Consider the following 17,359-nt stretch of genomic DNA (forward strand, 5'->3'; position numbering starts at 1 on the left):
CTGGAGTGGCCTTGCAGGCAGATTTCCTGCCAGCGTGGTCACACTCGATGTGGGAACATTGGATGCAGACAATGGCGGTTTAATAAAAGCTTACAAGGGTTGGGAAGGGTTTTTTTTGTTTTGTTTTGTTTTGTTTCTTTTTTAACTTGAGCTTGTTTCATTGCTAATGCAATAATTGATTGCAGTTAAGTCAAGCACAGTCAAAATTCAAATAAACCTATAAAAGCCCTTTCTGGGAAGTTACAAGGCATCAGAGTGACCAAAAAAATTTAAAGAATAATCCCCCATGTTTCTCAAGACAAACAAATGGCTAGCCCAAAGGTTGCTAAAGAATTCAGAGCAAGGCAGGGCAGAGCAGAGGCAGCTCAGAATTGTGGTGAAACAAGGGCTTTGTCTGCTCCTGAGCTATACTCTGCCCCTGGCCAGCTCACCGCTGTTATCTCCCACCTGCTGTGACTACCTCCTGGCAGGGAGAATCTAGAGGACAGCCTTCTTGTCAGCTGTCTGTTTTCCTGAGTGAGAAAATGTGCTGGTTGGAGGTTAGAGAGGGAATTAAGGCTAGCACAGGAATGGCATCCACCATCTCTCAGCATTCACCAAGGCAAGAGCCACACAGTAGTCAAAGCAGTGCACTACTCTGTGTGTTGTGAAGCTGGTGTCACTGTAAACTACAGGGACAAAAGCAGATTTCATGCTTCATAGGGACTTCTTTCTCCAACTCTCTGGCTGGCTTCAGTGAAACTTTAGGGATTTTTCCCCTTATTTGGGGTTTGTGGTAGTTTCTTCCTTCTGTTTTAATTGCCTCCAGCACAGTTATTTAATCCTCTACCTTCCTTCCCACACATAGAAATATGAAATTATGCTGAATAGAGAAAATATGCATATTTTTCACAGGTTTTAAGATTAACAAGTTTCCCATAAGAGCAAGGAAGCATCTGTAGCAATCTTGCAACAATTTTTCTTGAGGTTATTTGAATGTTTTCAGATATTTCAGTAACATGTCCTCAGAGGAAGCACGTCTCTCAGGTTTTCCTGAGAAAGGGAGAAGGATTCTGCTTGTTTCTAGGTTCCTCTTGTTTCAGCAGTTTATATTTTTCATGCAAGTATTTCAGTGACCACTTTCAAATTAATTTAGGACTGCAATTCCTGTGGGCCAATATTCACATCATTAAAGTCACTGCTGTGACTAGTATTGACCTGTTGGATGGAAACACTGCATCTAAGAGTAATGCATTTACATTAAATTAATACACAGAAATTAAAACATGGCCTGTCCAAAAAATGGTTAAAAAACCCCAACAATGGTAAGGCAGTGTAGAGAAGTCTGTATTTTTACCATCAAGATATATCTCTTCTTTGGGTAAATAAAAGGACAAACTCTGCAAGTTCAGCAGCCCCAAGGAAAGACTTCAATTGGCAAAAACATAACACAAGTGTGGAAAAACGTTGTGTGAAATGGTATGTGTGTGGCAGGAGGTTGTTTTTCTTTCCATCAGTTAATTTGGTAGAAACAGTCTTTACCTTAGTATCAAGGTAACTCCACTCAAGCTGGCAAGTTCCTACTAGCTAGAGATGCAAACGCCCAGCAAAGGCGTGCTGCCATCTGTGGCACCGTGGTTATTTTCTCAACGGCCTATCTGCAGAATGAGCTGTTTTCTTAATTTCCACCTCCCTTTTGTTTTCTGCCAAGTCCTGTGGTGAGGTAGAAATCCTGTGACTTGTGACCAGTTGCTGAGGCTGGAATTGCAGACAGTGATCCCATTAAACCTGACATGCTGCCAAAGTCCAGGTTGATGCATCCAGTAAAGATTTAGTTTGCATGCTCTTACCAAATATTCAAATACTAGGTAAAGGTAGAGCAGAGTAGAATAAAAACTGAAACCAGAAAATATATTTCTGTAGAACCAGAACTGAAATCAGTAATTTTATGTTCCTTTGATCATTTTCTCTTCTCAAAGGCTGTGTGGAAATCCTTTCCTGGCATTCACTTACACACTCCACACCACTGAAACTACCTGCTGCTACCTCTCCTCAAGCAAGATTGTCTCATCTTCCACCCTTCCAGGTGTTCTTTTGTGCTGTGACACCACTTTCATCAGGATTTTGTCACTGTGCCTTTCCAGCAGAACATTTTGCATTTCCAGCAAAACAATATTCAGCATAGAAAACTTAGTAGATATCCCAGATCTAACTTAATATTTATTTATCTCCAGTTAGAAGAGTATCTCAAATTCTGCCTGTGGACTTTTCCCAGATGAGCTATCCCTTCACCTTGCCAGGATGAAGGGTGACGTGGTACCTGTCACATTTTTGGGCAACTGGTATCTCACTATGAAGGCTGAAAAGACTTTTTGCTGCAAGATCCACAAAGGGCAATGCACACATATTTTATAGAACACATTGTCCTTGCACATGACATTTTTCTATATCCAAACCCAAAGCACCAAATAACAGATGGTAATGATAAAACCTTGCACAAAATTAAGAAATCAGTTGATTGGTAAAAGCACTGGTGCACAATAGGACCCTGGATAATGAGACCATGAAGAGAGAGTGATCTTGGGTCACCCCCCTGGATTAAATCATACTCAGTGCATGATTACACCTGACATTTCATCTAACCTGTTTAATTCCTCTGCTGTAGTAAGCTGTCCCTATGGCCCAGGATCAATTTTTCTTATTACTAAGAATTTTCTTCCCTTACTGTTTAATCCAAAGTCTGTCTTACTCTTGTTGCTACAATGATTAAAACCTCCACTTTTATTGTAGCAGGAATGTAGATTCCTTTGTCCTACTGCAGTTATAGTTTAGAGATTAGGATGTCCTACCAACCCAACGTTCCCTTCTGCTCTCAAGGCAGTACAGTGTTTTTGTCCCAGGGCGTGATGTAGAGCTGTATCACATTGCTTTGCATGGAGATGCTGCCTCATAAATTCAGAAGGCTAAATAAATAATTCATCATGAAGAGAACAGTGTGCTCTGAGATCTGCCATACATTACAGTTACTGCTGTCTGGGGGAGACAAACAAAAAAAAAGCCCAACAAAAAAAGTTATCTGCAGAATAACTAGCTGGGAAACACCTGCCATGACTTTCCTATCTTAACACAGAAATTTCTAAATAATTACTAAATCTTAATAAAAAAATGCATTAAGCTTTCTTAGAGTGAAAATCTTTTAAATTTACCAAAACTTCCATTTTTCATTATCTAGAGGAGGCCACAAATGACAAGGGGTCTATTTTATTATCCTCAAATGTGGCACTCCAGCTCTTCATCCTCTCTGGTACAAATAGGTGTAGAACAGTCTGAAAGCCCAGGAAATGAGGAAGTGGAAAACAAGCGTCTCCAAGAGGTGGCACCAAACTGTGAAGGAGCATGAAAGGTCTCTCCTTATACTCAGCCTTTTGCAGGTTCCTTACTTAAAATCATCTTATTTACAGCACATGGAACAAGGAAAAGGAGGGAAGGGCCAGTGTTTAGCACCCTGTGTAAAATCCGAGGTCCTGTGTAAAATCCGAGAAGAAAAGCCTTCTTGGCGTACTCTCACTCTTAGGATCTCGTGTGAGTGAGTAATTTGCATGCCTGTGGCTGGACAGGCTGTCTCAAAAATTCATTCTTGTCTAAGTCAAAAATGCAGAAGTATTCTAGATTAGGTCTAAACTGAGTAGAATTAAAATTCAGCATAATTAATACTTTACCCAAGTTTTGATGTCTCAGTACAGAAAGGAGAGAGAAGATATCAAATACACAGCCAAGAACATTAGGAGAAACAATACTAAGGAATTTAATAGATATTTTCTCCCTTTTGTGGTGGGAAATATTATCTCAATTTGGTATTTCAGCTGCTGACAGAGTCAATAATTCAGATCTACTTCAACAGTGTATAGAAGCCATGACTTCTTGGTGATGTCCTTCTTATATCAACAGTATTAGTTTACATTTTCCAGTGGTAAGCCAACCAGCTGTTGGTTTCTGGTGCAACTTTCTCACTCACAACATGAGCTATTATTCAGCAAGGCAGCCAAAATCCAATTGTTTCCATGATAAATCCTGCCCACATCTGAGATTACACATCACAGTTGGAACTGTGATTTTATAACCACTAAAAAGCAGAATCAGCCAACGTGGTTAGAAGCTCAGCAGTGTGGTCTCTGTTCTCACAGCAGTATCTGTACCCAGCCCCAGGCACTGCTGTGCCATGGGAGAGATGCTGGACAGGCATCCTGCAGACCATCCAGAAAAGTCAGCTCTGCCAAAGGGCACAGCTGGTTTAATAGAGCCCCTCCACTGCCTTAGCAGGATTATGGGATAATCCTTTGCCTCAGGGGTCACAGTTCATTTTGCCATCAGAAACACATTACTGTCAGTCTAAACTGTGGGATTACTGCTGCCTGTATCACACAGCCTGTGAAACCTAACAAAGCACAGATCAGAAATTATAAGAATCTCCCCCAAAAAAGCATAATGTAAAAAGGACCAGTTTACATCCAGCCAGATGGCCCTCCTGGCAGTTCAGCTCCCAAGGTTTGCAAAACCTCTCCTCCATTGGTAGGCTTGACTATGGCTCTTCATTTGTCCCTGAAAGCCTGAAGAAATAAATCCCATTTGGTTCACTGGAAATTTGGATGTGTGAAGAGCTGCAGTTTTATCAACAACAGGTTTTCCCCAAGACAAGCTGTTAACCACAGCAGGATTAGAGCTTCTGGGTGGAAGTAGAAAGGGGAATGGGGGGAAGAAAGGAAAGACTTTCTTAGTAAGCCATGAGTGTAAGTTGTGCAACATTACCAGGTCTATGAAAGGCTCTAAAATGTGCCCTGGCTGACTTGCTCCTCAAATTTTGCCCTCAGTTAGTCAGGGGAATTCTGATTCACTGATTGCTCAGGGTATGGTGGTTACCTACAGGCTGCTTGAGAAAACTGACTCCCTACAACCTCTCAAGATGTACATCTACAAGAGATTGGCTTTTTATCCCACAGGCAGGAAGAGGCAGACTATTCTCTTCATCCCTCATCCTGGTGTACCAGAAATCCAGATTGAAGCAAAAGGATCTCATATAATCTGACAAATTCCCGTGAACTTCATAAATATTCCATTTTTATTCTTCCAAATAATTCTAATAATATTCTTAATAGGTCTAAATTACTGCCCTCTGTACAACAGCTAGTGCTACAGTATTCCTCCTATAGTTATCTTGGTTTTTCCTTTCCTTCCATGCAAAGTGCTTAATTTGACACTGCTTTAGCCTTCATTCCCTCTCTAAAGAGATGCACAGATGCCAGAACTACCAAAAGCAATATTAGAAGTGGTGCTTTACTATGTTAATAAGGATGATTTGGCAGTGAATATTGCACACTTTTTCCTCTTCTTTTCAGTCAGACCACAGGTTTCATCAGAGGATGTCAGTAATGCAAATTTCTACCAAAACCCAAAAAACCAATTTCTGTGATTTTCTCTCTGAAGGTGGTCTTTCATTTGGGCTAACTCCATCTGCATGTCCCACAAAGCCACATCACAATCTGGCATCCAGACTAACAGTGAGTAACATCTAGACACGTATGGTATTTTTTGGAGCAACCCTACGATATATTTTCCTTACAGCTACTTGGGACCAACCACAGCCACAGCCCGTGGCTGTGCTGCAGTGAAACCCCACAGCATTGCTCCTGGTGGGCACATTGCCTGATCTGTCCTGGACCCTGCTGACACTCTCAGGCATGGGTCCCTGCCCTGGCTACGTGCAAATCTTCTTCAGTGCTCTCTCATCCCATCTAGTGAGCACCTAAGCTTTGGTACATAAAACGGTAACACCCTTGTAGGGAGTAGGTGTCAAAGAAGATACCTCTCCTTCACAAACATAAGAACAAGGAGAATCTGTGTCCTTGGCCAAGTACCTGCATTCTCCTATCCTTTTTAAATGGTAAGATAAATGTCAACTACATCTATTATTAAATGCAAGGTAAAAATAAAAGGCTTCTGCTGCATGCCAGACTGATTTTAGGTCATGGTCTGCTGGTGATGGTGATATATTGCCTTGCAATGCTTGTCGAGGAAAAAAAACCCAGGTATTACTCTACAGTCCTGAGGGTCAAACTTGGTTGTGTTTTTCTCTAATATAGTGGCCAGGCTCGTATGAATACAGTATTTTTCAGGTACCACAGTCACACCCCAAAACCGTTCAGCTAAGAGATATTTTGGTAATTTATGGCTCAGCAGCTTCTCATAAGACTTCACCTCAAAGCCTTTCATCATCCTTGTAGGCCTGTCCTGAAAGGTCTCCAACAACTTTGTATCTTCCTTCTGCTTTAGCACACAAAAATGGACAAAATGTCTAAGGTGAGGCCACTTGAGTGAAGGGCAGAGAGGGACAATCCCCTCCCTTGCCAGGTCAGTGTTTCTAGGTCTGCTATCAATACCCCTCAAGACATGGGTGACACTCCTGCCTGCCAGGGCACGGCTAAAATTTCCATGTCAGTCAGTACAGTGAACTCAGGATTTCTAGACTGAGCCTAGACCTCTTTCTGTTTCTCTTCCATCCTGTATGTATTTGTGTCAAATCACTTCAAATAAGTGAACAAATGGGCATTGGAGTGGAAAAGAAAAGGGTTAAGTCCTCCTTGTCCTGCTCTTCTTCTGGGTGCTCCTTTCCTGTTTCAAGCACATGATGTTTCTCTGAAGAGACTCCCAGAAGATCCTGCCAGTTTTGTCATCCTCCTTCTGTGTGCTGCAAACCCTGCTCTCTGCATTGCACAGGTCAGCCCACTAGTGGCTCAGTGCCTCAAATATGAGATGTGTCGCAAAATTGAGGATGCCCCCATCACTGACAGCTGCAGGTATAGACACCATGCACTACCTGAAGCCACATCAGACTTCAGAAGTTCCAACCTTCCTTGCAGGGCTCTGTGTGTGGCTCCAGCTCCAGCAGCTGCTGGCACCAAGCCCTGGGGCACATCCCTGCCTTTGCTGGGCAGCCTCAAGCAGGGCCACCCTTGACTGAGCACCATTCCTACACAGTGTGCTCCAGCTTGCCAGATCCCTGGGAGCTGGACCTCTTCTTTGGCTGCACTCCTCTGGTAAGAATTCCTCTCGAGAGGCTACAGAGGCTTTGGCCCATGCTCCAAGCTTCTGTTCCTTTCCTTGACATGCTTCCTCTGCCCTGTCTCAGGTGACTGCCTGTGCTCGTTCTCTCCCTGCTCTTGTTCCCTGGGCATGGATCCAGTCTTAGCCTTCAGAGACTAGTTCTGTCCCTTCTGAGCCTCATTCTCCTTGGCTTGGAGACCTACAGCTCTTGAAGGGACCTTGGGATTGGCCTGCAGCCGCAGCAGCCGCATCACAGAACTGCCTTTCATGTGCTGCTCCAGCTCCATATTAAAACTCAAGGCTCTGCTGACTGGAAAGGTCTTCCAGAGCCCTGTACTTCTGACAGTTACTAGTCCACTTCAATTTTCCAGCCTCGGTCTTTTTTCCTGCCTCTTTATGGACACTTGTTGTCGTACCAACTGCTTGTTACACAGGGTAATTCTTTCCTGAAGGGATGCTCTCTTCTTTAATACAAATATACAAGGAATAAGGAAAGCAGCCCCTTGCAATGGTCCAAAAGTAGAGCAGGAATCCTTGGCACAGCCTCTGCTCCTGCCTACAGGCAACTTACAGATAAGGCAGTGCCAGCCTTCTCAGAGGTGGGCAAGGACAAGAGAGAGCAGATGTCAAGAAGGGGTTCAAGCTGCACCAAGGAGGTCGAACATTAGGAAGAATGTTTTCCCCAGACAGGGGGATTCCACATTGGAATGGGCTGCTCAGGGCTGGCTGGAGTGGAATCCCTACAGTGGGAGGTGCCCAGGAAAGGAAAACCTGGGTGTGGCACTCAGTGCCTCGCTCTAGTTGCGGTGCTGGGGATGGATGCCATGGTCTCCCAGGGCTCTTCCAAGGCAATGCATGCCGTGCTTCAGTGACATCACAGCCCCAGGCACAGCACGATGGCTGGCAACTGCTGCCAGCCCGTGCCCACAGCCAGGACATACCTCAGTGCACACACAGCAAGGCCTGAGGCTGTTCACTGCTGGTCAAGCATGGAGGGCCAGAGCTTCCCCTGGATCCTGCCGCTTGCGCTGCTGGTGGTCTTGGGACATCCCCTGGACACTTCTGTCTGTCCTGCTGTGAACACAGGCACCTCAGCTGTGCTTGATGAGACCCTGGAGCAGTGGGACTTGAGCCCAGAGATGACTCCCTTGAGGCGCGTGGAGCTGACTTCTTGGAGATTCAAAAACCTGGACCTGCTGATGGTGGCCATTTCACTTGGCTGGTGGCTGTCCAGAAGCCTCTGGAGATTCTGGGGAGAGGTCAGGGAGAGAAGGAAGTCAGGCAGGTGGGATGGTGCCCATGGGAGAGTTGGGGGGCTGGCAGCAGCTGTCCAAGGCCTTGGGCCAAGCCGGTGTCAGGCAAGACCTGAGGGCGCCCACAGAGAAGAACATTTGGACAGGTCCCCGGGGTCCTGGGCCTCTTGGGCAGCCTTTTGCACAGGGCCCAGAGGCAGTGGGAGAGGCTCAGCTCCTTGGAATCGGGCCCAGGCTGAGCCCCAAGGACACCAGGCAGAGCCTCCATCCAGGGCCACCCACCCAGGTGTGAGTGGCTCCCACAGAGGCCAAAGCCAGCCCGAGAGGTTTCAGTGCCCCTCTGCCCCTCTGCTCTCTCACATCAGTCTCCTTGTGTTGTGCCCTCCAGGAGGAGCAGCCAAGCCCCCCGGCCTCTACAGGGACAGGCTACCAGGGACACAGCTGCTGCAAGGAAATGTTCCAGCTGCTGAGGGACAGCCGTACCCTGATGTGGCTGTATCTGCACCGTCACCCTCTGCAGAGGCCAGGAGAGAAGAGACCAAGGAAATGGGGCCTTTGGAAGAGGAGGAAAATCTACTTCTCCCCTTGACGGTGTCTTTCCAGCCTGGCTCGCCATTTGCAGGGCATGCTCAGCCCAGGCACCTCAACATCCCCCACTCTTAGACCTAGCTATAGAGTTCCCAGCAGTCTGCTCCCCCAAAAGTTGCAGTTTTTCATAGAGTTCAAGTTCCCAAGAGCTGATGTAGTCTTAGGCATAGCATTCTCTTCCCTGTAGTCTTCACACCCCCTAGCTGTAGCTCTTGAGAGCAGTCCAAATCAATAAACTTCACCTTTTCTCTCCATTGCCACATCTTTTATTGCTGTCGCATGCGAGAGGGGACAGAGCCATTGTATGGTTTTGCACTCGAGCTGCAGAGCAGCCAGAATGGGAGGCCGAGTGTAAGAGCAGTGCTCGAGAGAAAGAGAGTATGGAGTGTAGCTGGGATGAAGATGCTGGGCAGTATTCTCTTGTCTCCATCTTCCAAGGAAGCTCAAATTTGATCTGCACCTGCACCGTGCCAGGGGGCCCCCTTGGGCACAGGGATGTGTCATCTGGGTGGTGTATGCTTGGGAACTCAAAGCAGCCACTTAGCATGCTGAAGGGTGAGACACACAGAAGGCTGCCTAATATGTTTTCTGTTGATTTTTGGTGTCTTTACATTTCTAGGAATTCCTCCACCCCGTTCATACTAAGCGTGTAAAGATAGGAGCAACATTCCGTAAAACAGAAGATCCATTCTGAATGATCCTCCAAAATACGGAATAAAACATTTAATATAAGATTTCTTCCAACAGTACCCTTGAACAGATTTGACGTTAGTACGCTTCCAAATTACTCTAGCAGCTCCTGTCCATTCCTTCAGCATTCACAAAGCTTCAGAAAATTCCATCCAACCCAAGCATCTTTAATTCCTGTCTCCACTTGAAAACAGCCTTGCTGCTCCTCTCTCTTCAAATCCCTTTCCTGCCAATAATCATCACTTTAAGGGGTCTCCTGATACAGTGAACCAGTAGCTGCAGCCATAGCACCAGAGATTTTGCTCCCCATGTGTATTTGGGAATCTGAATATTCCCTTGGTTTTATTTTGGGCTCCTTCATTTATAATGCACCCGATAATATTTTCAGTCAGCTTTTAGAATACTTGGAGTTTATCATATCCTTCTAATCCCTTGAATCCTCAATCCTCAAAATAAATTGCATTAGATGGTCCCAGCACTCACAGCTTAGAAATTTGAAAATAAAAGCCATTTTAACTAAAAGCTCAGAATTTAAATAAATAAAGACAGCCAAAAACTAGTTCACAAAAAATTAATCATAATTGATTTACAACTATCTATTTGATTGGATTTTACTGTAAAGGCTAAAATCCTGTTGTTTAGCTTTTTAGTGGCTGCAGACCTCAACAACTGACTGTGCAGTAGGCATTTTAAAAAATAAACCTAAAGTTTGAGTGTCAAGGCACCAACACAATGTGTGTACCCCATGTGTCTGAAAAACAGCACTTGTGAAGGGATTTGATAACATCAGGATGTCCTCCCCTGGCAGAGAGCAGTTTGGACAAGCAGGAATCCTTTAGAGAGCTCAAGCAATTAAGACGGTGATCCCCTCAAACTACCCTATGTCAGAAGCAATACACAATTTCACTTTTCCTTTACACCATTAATTCATTTTGCCATTTTTAACTCCCCATTGAATGCCCATTCTTTTCCTTCAGCAATGATTCCCGACTTTTATTTAACCCCTAAGCCACTCATTCTCCTGGATAAGGAGCCAAATACATACAGAGATAGCAGGAAATTGAACCCGCACAAGAATTGAATCTCAGCAACTGGGGTGTTTTTGGAGGGTCACATGTGTGAGCTTGTATGTGGGTCAAAATACAGTATGGGAAATGCTGCAAATATTTGCTTTAAAAAATGCATTTTAAAAGAAGTACCAATTCGATGTGTGCCTTTGGAATTTTGCTTTAAAAGAAAGTACACTTGCAGATCACTCCAAACTGAGCTCAGAACTTCAACAAATATTTCTCCTTTGTTTTTTCATTGGGTCAGACAACAAGTCACACCTCTGAGAACTACTTTGATTTGGAGGAGTTCCAAAAGGACTTTGTAGGTGGTCTCAGTGAATATTTTGGTTGGTCTGTGCTTTTCCCAGGGCTTAGCCCTTCCTCCAGTGCAGTTTTTGGGGCTCACATTCTGTTCATCTTTTCATTTCTCCCAGTCTCTCCCCAGCTGCAGAGTCAGGTCATTCATCTGAGATAATTCCAGTTCCTCAGAGTCCCTATATCTTACAGATTTGAAATCAACCCAAACCACGTGGACTTGACTTGAGACTATATTACTTTTATTTCAGTTCTTAAACCACCCTTTGTATTTGTGCTCACAAGCCAATTTACAACTGTGTTTGCACAATCTCTGCAATATTGTTCAGTGTGTGGATAGGAAAAAAAACCAGCAAGCCTGGAGCAAAAATGAGCAGTCCAGATAGGCTCAGGAATTAACACCGAATCAACAGGAATGTGTTTAACTTGCCACATCTGCAGGACTCAAACAAAGCGCAGTTAATCCTCATAAACGGAAGGAGCTCTTTGGAAACTTTTTACCCAAAAATGCGGCCCTTGGAGGACCCTGTTCCGAGGGCAGCGGTGCCATCTAGCGAGAGGAAGGGCTCTTTGCACCATTTACATCCCGCAGCTACAACACAGAACACCCGGGTTTACCTGCTGGAAAGGCTGAAATGTTGAAAAGGTGCACTACAGGAAATAAAATGGCTTGTCACGACGCCACTTTTTTGATAAAGGAAAGACATAAACAGGATTTTTTTAGCAACACCTGAATATTCATTTCTATGGGAAGGTTTCTTTATCTCTCCTTGGTTTCCCTATTACACATATATATTCAAAATTACTGGAAATATTTTAAATTATGGACTGTTTTAAAAAATAAGCAGTAAAGTTTTCAGTGCTTTGCCTTCAATAACTTATATGACAAGTGATTTCAATGACAATTGATCAGATGTAAACAGGTTTCAAAGTTGATTTTGATCCTATTGTTTTGTTGACTCCAAGGAAGTCTAACAGACACCCCATCTCCCTGTTCACTACTTTTAAAAATACTTACGTATGATTACGCATTTATAAATCTATTAAAATTTGAAAGATTTATTTATATATACAAGCAAACATCCCAAAAAAATGCTGGACTAAAGTTGAAAGAGCCCAACTTCCAGAGAGAAAAAGTCCGGGCAAAAGAATAGAATATGTCTGAAAGAAAAGACAAGATGCCTTAATTATCTGTAGAAAACAGACCTCAGACAAGTCAGACATTGCTCATGTGTAACCCCTTTTCACTTCTGTGTCTCATAGCCCAAGACACAGTAGCATGGAGGTGTAGGTTACTGTGAATATGTGTTCACATCTGTGTTTAGCATGAGCTGCAGAAAAGTGCTTAGAAATCTAAACACCTTTGTGGCTGTTTATTGATGTCTTGTGTCTGCTATTGGAGTTCATCTGTTTTGTATTGATCCTGAAAGTTTAGTTCACAGATTGCCACTTTGTTGTCATTAATAAATCCATAGACTCCTTCGTCGAGGAGCACAGCTGCTGCAGGCAGCCCAGTTGCAAGCTGCAGCGTGAGGTGCAGATGGAGCTCTGCCTGGGAGCCCAGAGAGACAAGAGGCCGTGACCTGCCAGCCTTTCCCATAAGGAATGGCACAAAGAGCGCTGGCACTGCCGGTGGGTGCGCACTGAGAGATTCGGGAGGAAGAGCGAGACTTGTGAGCTGGTAGATTTGTGAGGGGAGAAAAGCCTGGGGTTCCTTTGCTGGGGATCCTCCTCTGAGGGAGCAGCTCCGGATGTTTCTGTGTTACTGTGCCCTGAATAAATGGCTTTATGGAATGAGACATCTGACACTGCCATGGGAAACCTGGGATTGACCTGGTGAGGAAACCTGCTCTGACTGTGTGAGTGGGGGATATGGGGAGTCAGGCTGGGCTCCCACTGGAGCCTCCCGCTGTGAAGGGGCTTTGGTCCCAGCAGTGAAAATCTCACGCCTTGGGAGTGTGACCAGCAGAGACGCTCGGCAACAGTCAGACCAGGAAGTTTTCTTAATATACCTTTGCGCCTGTTTTACACCATGTGGGGCGACCAGTTTTTCCCTGAGACAGCAGTATGCTGTTCATCTCTTGACTCTTCCCAAGCAAGGTCCCTTGTATCTTCTCAGATGTACAAATTTGGCATATTAGGGCACCTTCAAGCTTCTTATTTCAGCCTCTACACATCATGGTATTTGGCTCCATGAAAACAGTGGGTACCCAGCAATGCCTGAAACAAACTTCTGGCAAATACATACATATTTGTCACTCAAAATTTGCTCTTTTATTTTGACAAGCTGTAAGAAAGATCCCCTGATAGAATTATGACTTCACAGCTCACAGCTGTTATTTATGCTCTATAAAATGTCACCAACATCTGCTACCGTAGTGAAATGCAGAACTGCAAAGCAATCGGAAGTTCAGATGTAAACAAACAAAACTATTTTCCAAACAATGGTTTAAAAGGCAATAACGCTGAAATAGCTTAAATATTTTAAAATTTAAAAGGGTATCAATATGTTGAATTTTTATGGATGACATGCATATGCAAATATAAAATTTCAGTTTCCCAAATGTAAATTGTATGTGACTCTCTGCATAAAGTCAAGGTTTTCAAAGGTTATTTGTGTGTTTTGTCTGCTGTGTTTGCACTCCTGGTCCTCACATTTAATACTTCTAGAAAGACAGGTGCCCCTTTACATAGTGCCTTAGGATGTATCATTTCTGGGCAATTCAGAAGTGCCACAGGAACAATGACAGTCACATCCAGAAAGGGATGTCCTGGGACAGTGAGCGAGGCACCTCCTCTGAGGCCTCATGTCACACAGCAGCTACCCTGACCTGGCTGGAACATGCATATTTGCCTTTGGGCAGCCAAATGACTCCAACTGTTCTTTCAAGCATCTGGAAATGGCCCTGATCAGTGAAAAAGCATTGGTTCTTGCAACCCACTCACTCAAAATTTTAGAAATAGCTTGTGAAACACTTTGTGAAAATGTAACTCCTGCTACCAGGGATGTAAACCTAATTGTACATTTCCAAATACACACAGTCCAATTTTTATGGCATGCAATGGATCTCCACACCCCATCTTTAGCATCCTTTGGTAAAAAGAACTTGCTGACCCAGAGCAAAAGAACCTGTCCTGATCTCCTAAATGAAGTACAATCTTCACTTCTTGGGCTCTTCTGAAAGGAGTCACTGCAAAAACAATCAGCAAGGAACACTGGAGAAAGCATTGGAAAGTCAAAGGCTGGACATCCAAACCACTCTGTCAGTTTCTTGGGATATAGTGACAGCCAATCTCATAGAAATAAACTAGATGATGAGACCATGATGAGACTAAGACAATAATGAGAACTTTTCCCAAATGTGCAGCTCTATCCACACCCCCCAAAGCAGTAGGCTGGTGTCAGAAAAGCCAGAATCCAGCAGACCTGCTCTTCCTGAAGTCATGTGAACACTAGGTACAGGATGGAGCCAGCACCAAATGTCACTGAGATCTTGCTTGATCAAGTGCTAAAGGAGATAAGTGAGAAGGTTTTCTTCACCTGTGGCACACAGAGGGGCTCCAGGGATGGGAGCAGGTGGTGGTGGCTGTGGTGGTGGGGTGTGTGTGTTGCAGCAGCCAGGGAGCTTTGCACAGAATAGAAGCAATAGTAGACTTTCTACCCTGAAACACACACTGCTCCACCAATACTTTGGGATAACAAAAGCTGCACCTATAAAATTTCCTCCAGGATCACAGTTTTGGATTGGCATAGGCAATGTATCAGCAGGATCAAGGAAGTCACCATTGCTAGATGACCTTTAAAAGGTAACATCTTGTAAACTTCAAATTTTCAGAGAAAAATCCTGAGAGAAACAAAGGTACAGATGGCTCACTACCCTAAGGACCCATGTGGAGTAGCAAAACTTGAAGGTGCACAGGGGCTGATAAATTAACCTTTAGATTGCCTATGTGTTCATAGAGCTTGGAGCTGTCAGATTCTCTGAGATTGCTTGCTGCCTTCTAAGGCTCTGCCTCCCAAGCCTGGCTAGGACAACACTGGAGCTGGAGCTAGCCAGAAATTGGATTTTGAAAATGGTGCTAGCTGTGGATAGCAGGGTAGCATTTCCACATAAGGTTTGGGATTAAGGAATGGAATAAAACATTCCCCACTCCATGGACAATTTCAAGGACTTTAGTGAGATATTTAATGAAAGTGTTAAGATAACATGCAGCTTCAAGAAAGCTCAGGAGTCTAAGGACAGACAAGTAAAGATTATTCTGCTAAACAACTTGTAGAGGTAATTAAAAGCCAGACAACACTGAACAACCTCTGTATTCTATGTAACATTCAAGGTGTGGCAGAGAATGTGACACCACCACAGACAGTATTGTAAATGATTTAACAAAGGGTGTCTAATAAGAAAAACATGCAGATACACTCAGCTTGACAACTAGTAGTAAGGTAGGCCAAAGCCATGTGACTACTTATCTGTAGACAAGAGGCTGAGCCAGGACCTAATGCCCAGGAATAACATGGAGTCCTGGGAGCTCTCAGAAAAGAAACCAAAAATGCTCCAAGAAAATAAGCAGAACTGAGGCAGAAGCACATCCCCCTCGGTTTCAGCTACATGCTGGGTGGGTACAATTTCAGATCTAAAGGACTGGCCTCTTATTGCAGCCAGTGAAGACTACCTGGCTCAGTGCTCATATGCAGGTAGCTCTAGAGTGCAATGCGTTCACAGAATTATGGATGTTTAAAAAGAGTGTAAATAAGATTCACTTCACAGAAAAGACAGGTATAAAATTAAAGGTATAAAACCTTTAATCTTATACTCTTTCAGTCTAAAAGTAAGGCCAGCCAAACTCATATTACAATTTGTCAGTGTCTTAACAATTGCAAGACTGGAACAAGCCGGTATTTGCCATTTATTTCCAGAGTACATTGCTAGTCACAGGAAATCTGCAAGTGACTCCAACTGCATTTCTTTATCCTCTCCTGTAAGAGCAGACACGGAACCTAAGACAGCTATGGGAGAGCCCATATTGCTCAAGTCCTCTCAAGCTCTCTATTAAAATCTCTTCCGTCTAGGACAGCTTCACTGGATTGTTTATGCTATAACTCTTATCTGCTGGCCCTCTCTCATATTGCAGCCCCTGAGAAGTGAGGCATTCACTGCTCTAGGGTAAAAGAACAGGAAAAGTCACCTTGGGTGTTTTCTGTGAAATATATTTTGCCAGTATTTTAAAAATCAGAAGTTTTATTAGAATCACCTCTCCCAGTCCATGAAAAACTACAGACCACCAGTAAGATTAGCACTGAAAAGCTGCTGATGCAATAAAAGACTGTAACTTATGTAATTGAAGCTGTGTATTTTAAAGGCCAAAGACATCAATAATGCTGAACTGACAATAAAGAAGATTTGTCAGCCTTTAAAAGCCTTAAATCTGTGTGGTAGATAAGCCATAGATTTTCAAGCATTTAATATAATTTTAACAGCTTAATGATTAACTGACAATTAACTACAGCATGTTTAGTGGCCAGTATGTTTGACAGGTTCATGCCTATAAACTATTTGTAGGAGTCTAAATACCGGTTTATCTGGACTGCAGTCCCAAAGGAATTACAAGAACCTCTGCAATGTACAGGCCAGATCCTGTAGATACCACAGTCAAAGCTGGAATACTATGCACCAGGCACCCAAGGTAGAACAGGATCCATCACTTCCTCCAATCGGGCTACCTAAATAACCAGAGGAGATACATTGATACAGATAAATCACACTTTTGTCCCTCGAGTCAATGTTTAGTTTTGCAATTTAATTGCCAAAGGGGTTTAATGCAGAAGTGCAGCAAGAAGCAGCGGAAAAAAACCCAAGAAACAAAAAAGTTCCCGTACTTTGACAATGTAAGCAGCTCTTCACTGCTTTACCTTGCATTTTCTCTGACTCCTCAGCTCATCTATCCCTTCAGTTCAGATCCTTGACACCACCATGCCACATTTCCCCCCACTAGTTACAGTATGTACCACACCTGAATATTCCCTGGTTTCATCACTGCAGGGAAACACAGAGTAACACCTCCTTATCCCACTCCTACAGGTAGAATGTACTAAACAAGTTTTTTTTTTCCTAAGCATATGAACTCTTAGAAGCTAATTCAGGGTAGTTAAGGGCAGACTATTCTTTATAGAGAAAATCAGGCTTAGGATTGAGTGAACTGACAAGAGTCTTAAAGGAATGGTTGCAGAAAGGAGGGTTAACGGTGACTGAAAGATGGAACAAGCAGTGTGATGCTGCAAGGATGTTTATTGACAGAAGGCACAGATATTTTTACTGTTTTAGCTTCTGCATAACAATTTCCAATTGTTCTGTCTACGTGCAATTTAGAACATAGCAGGCCATACTG

The 17,359-nt window shown here is 43.7% G+C and overlaps 1 protein-coding gene across 3 annotated transcripts in view; it reads left to right on the forward strand.

Moving 5' to 3' along the window:
- LOC111923651 (uncharacterized) overlaps nucleotides 1–9,172 on the forward strand; it is a 47,475-nt gene extending 38,303 nt beyond the window's left edge. The window contains exons 1-2 of one of the 3 annotated variants that reach the window (XM_023919497.2): nucleotides 7,897–8,358; nucleotides 8,719–9,172. In XM_023919497.2, the coding sequence (XP_023775265.2) occupies nucleotides 7,974–8,358; nucleotides 8,719–8,993 (660 nt within the window). In that variant the 5' untranslated portion in view covers nucleotides 7,897–7,973 and the 3' untranslated portion in view covers nucleotides 8,994–9,172. Of the gene's footprint in view, nucleotides 1–7,896; nucleotides 8,359–8,718 lie in introns of those variants that run through there. The other 2 variants (XM_023919499.2, XM_086845564.1) reach the window with 2 other exon arrangements.
- Nucleotides 9,173–17,359: the final 8,187 nt, after the last annotated feature.

This window comes from Cyanistes caeruleus, chromosome 1 (assembly GCF_971803275.1).
Source record: "Cyanistes caeruleus chromosome 1, bCyaCae1.hap1.1, whole genome shotgun sequence".
In the NCBI taxonomy this organism is placed as follows: domain Eukaryota; kingdom Metazoa; phylum Chordata; class Aves; order Passeriformes; family Paridae; genus Cyanistes; species Cyanistes caeruleus.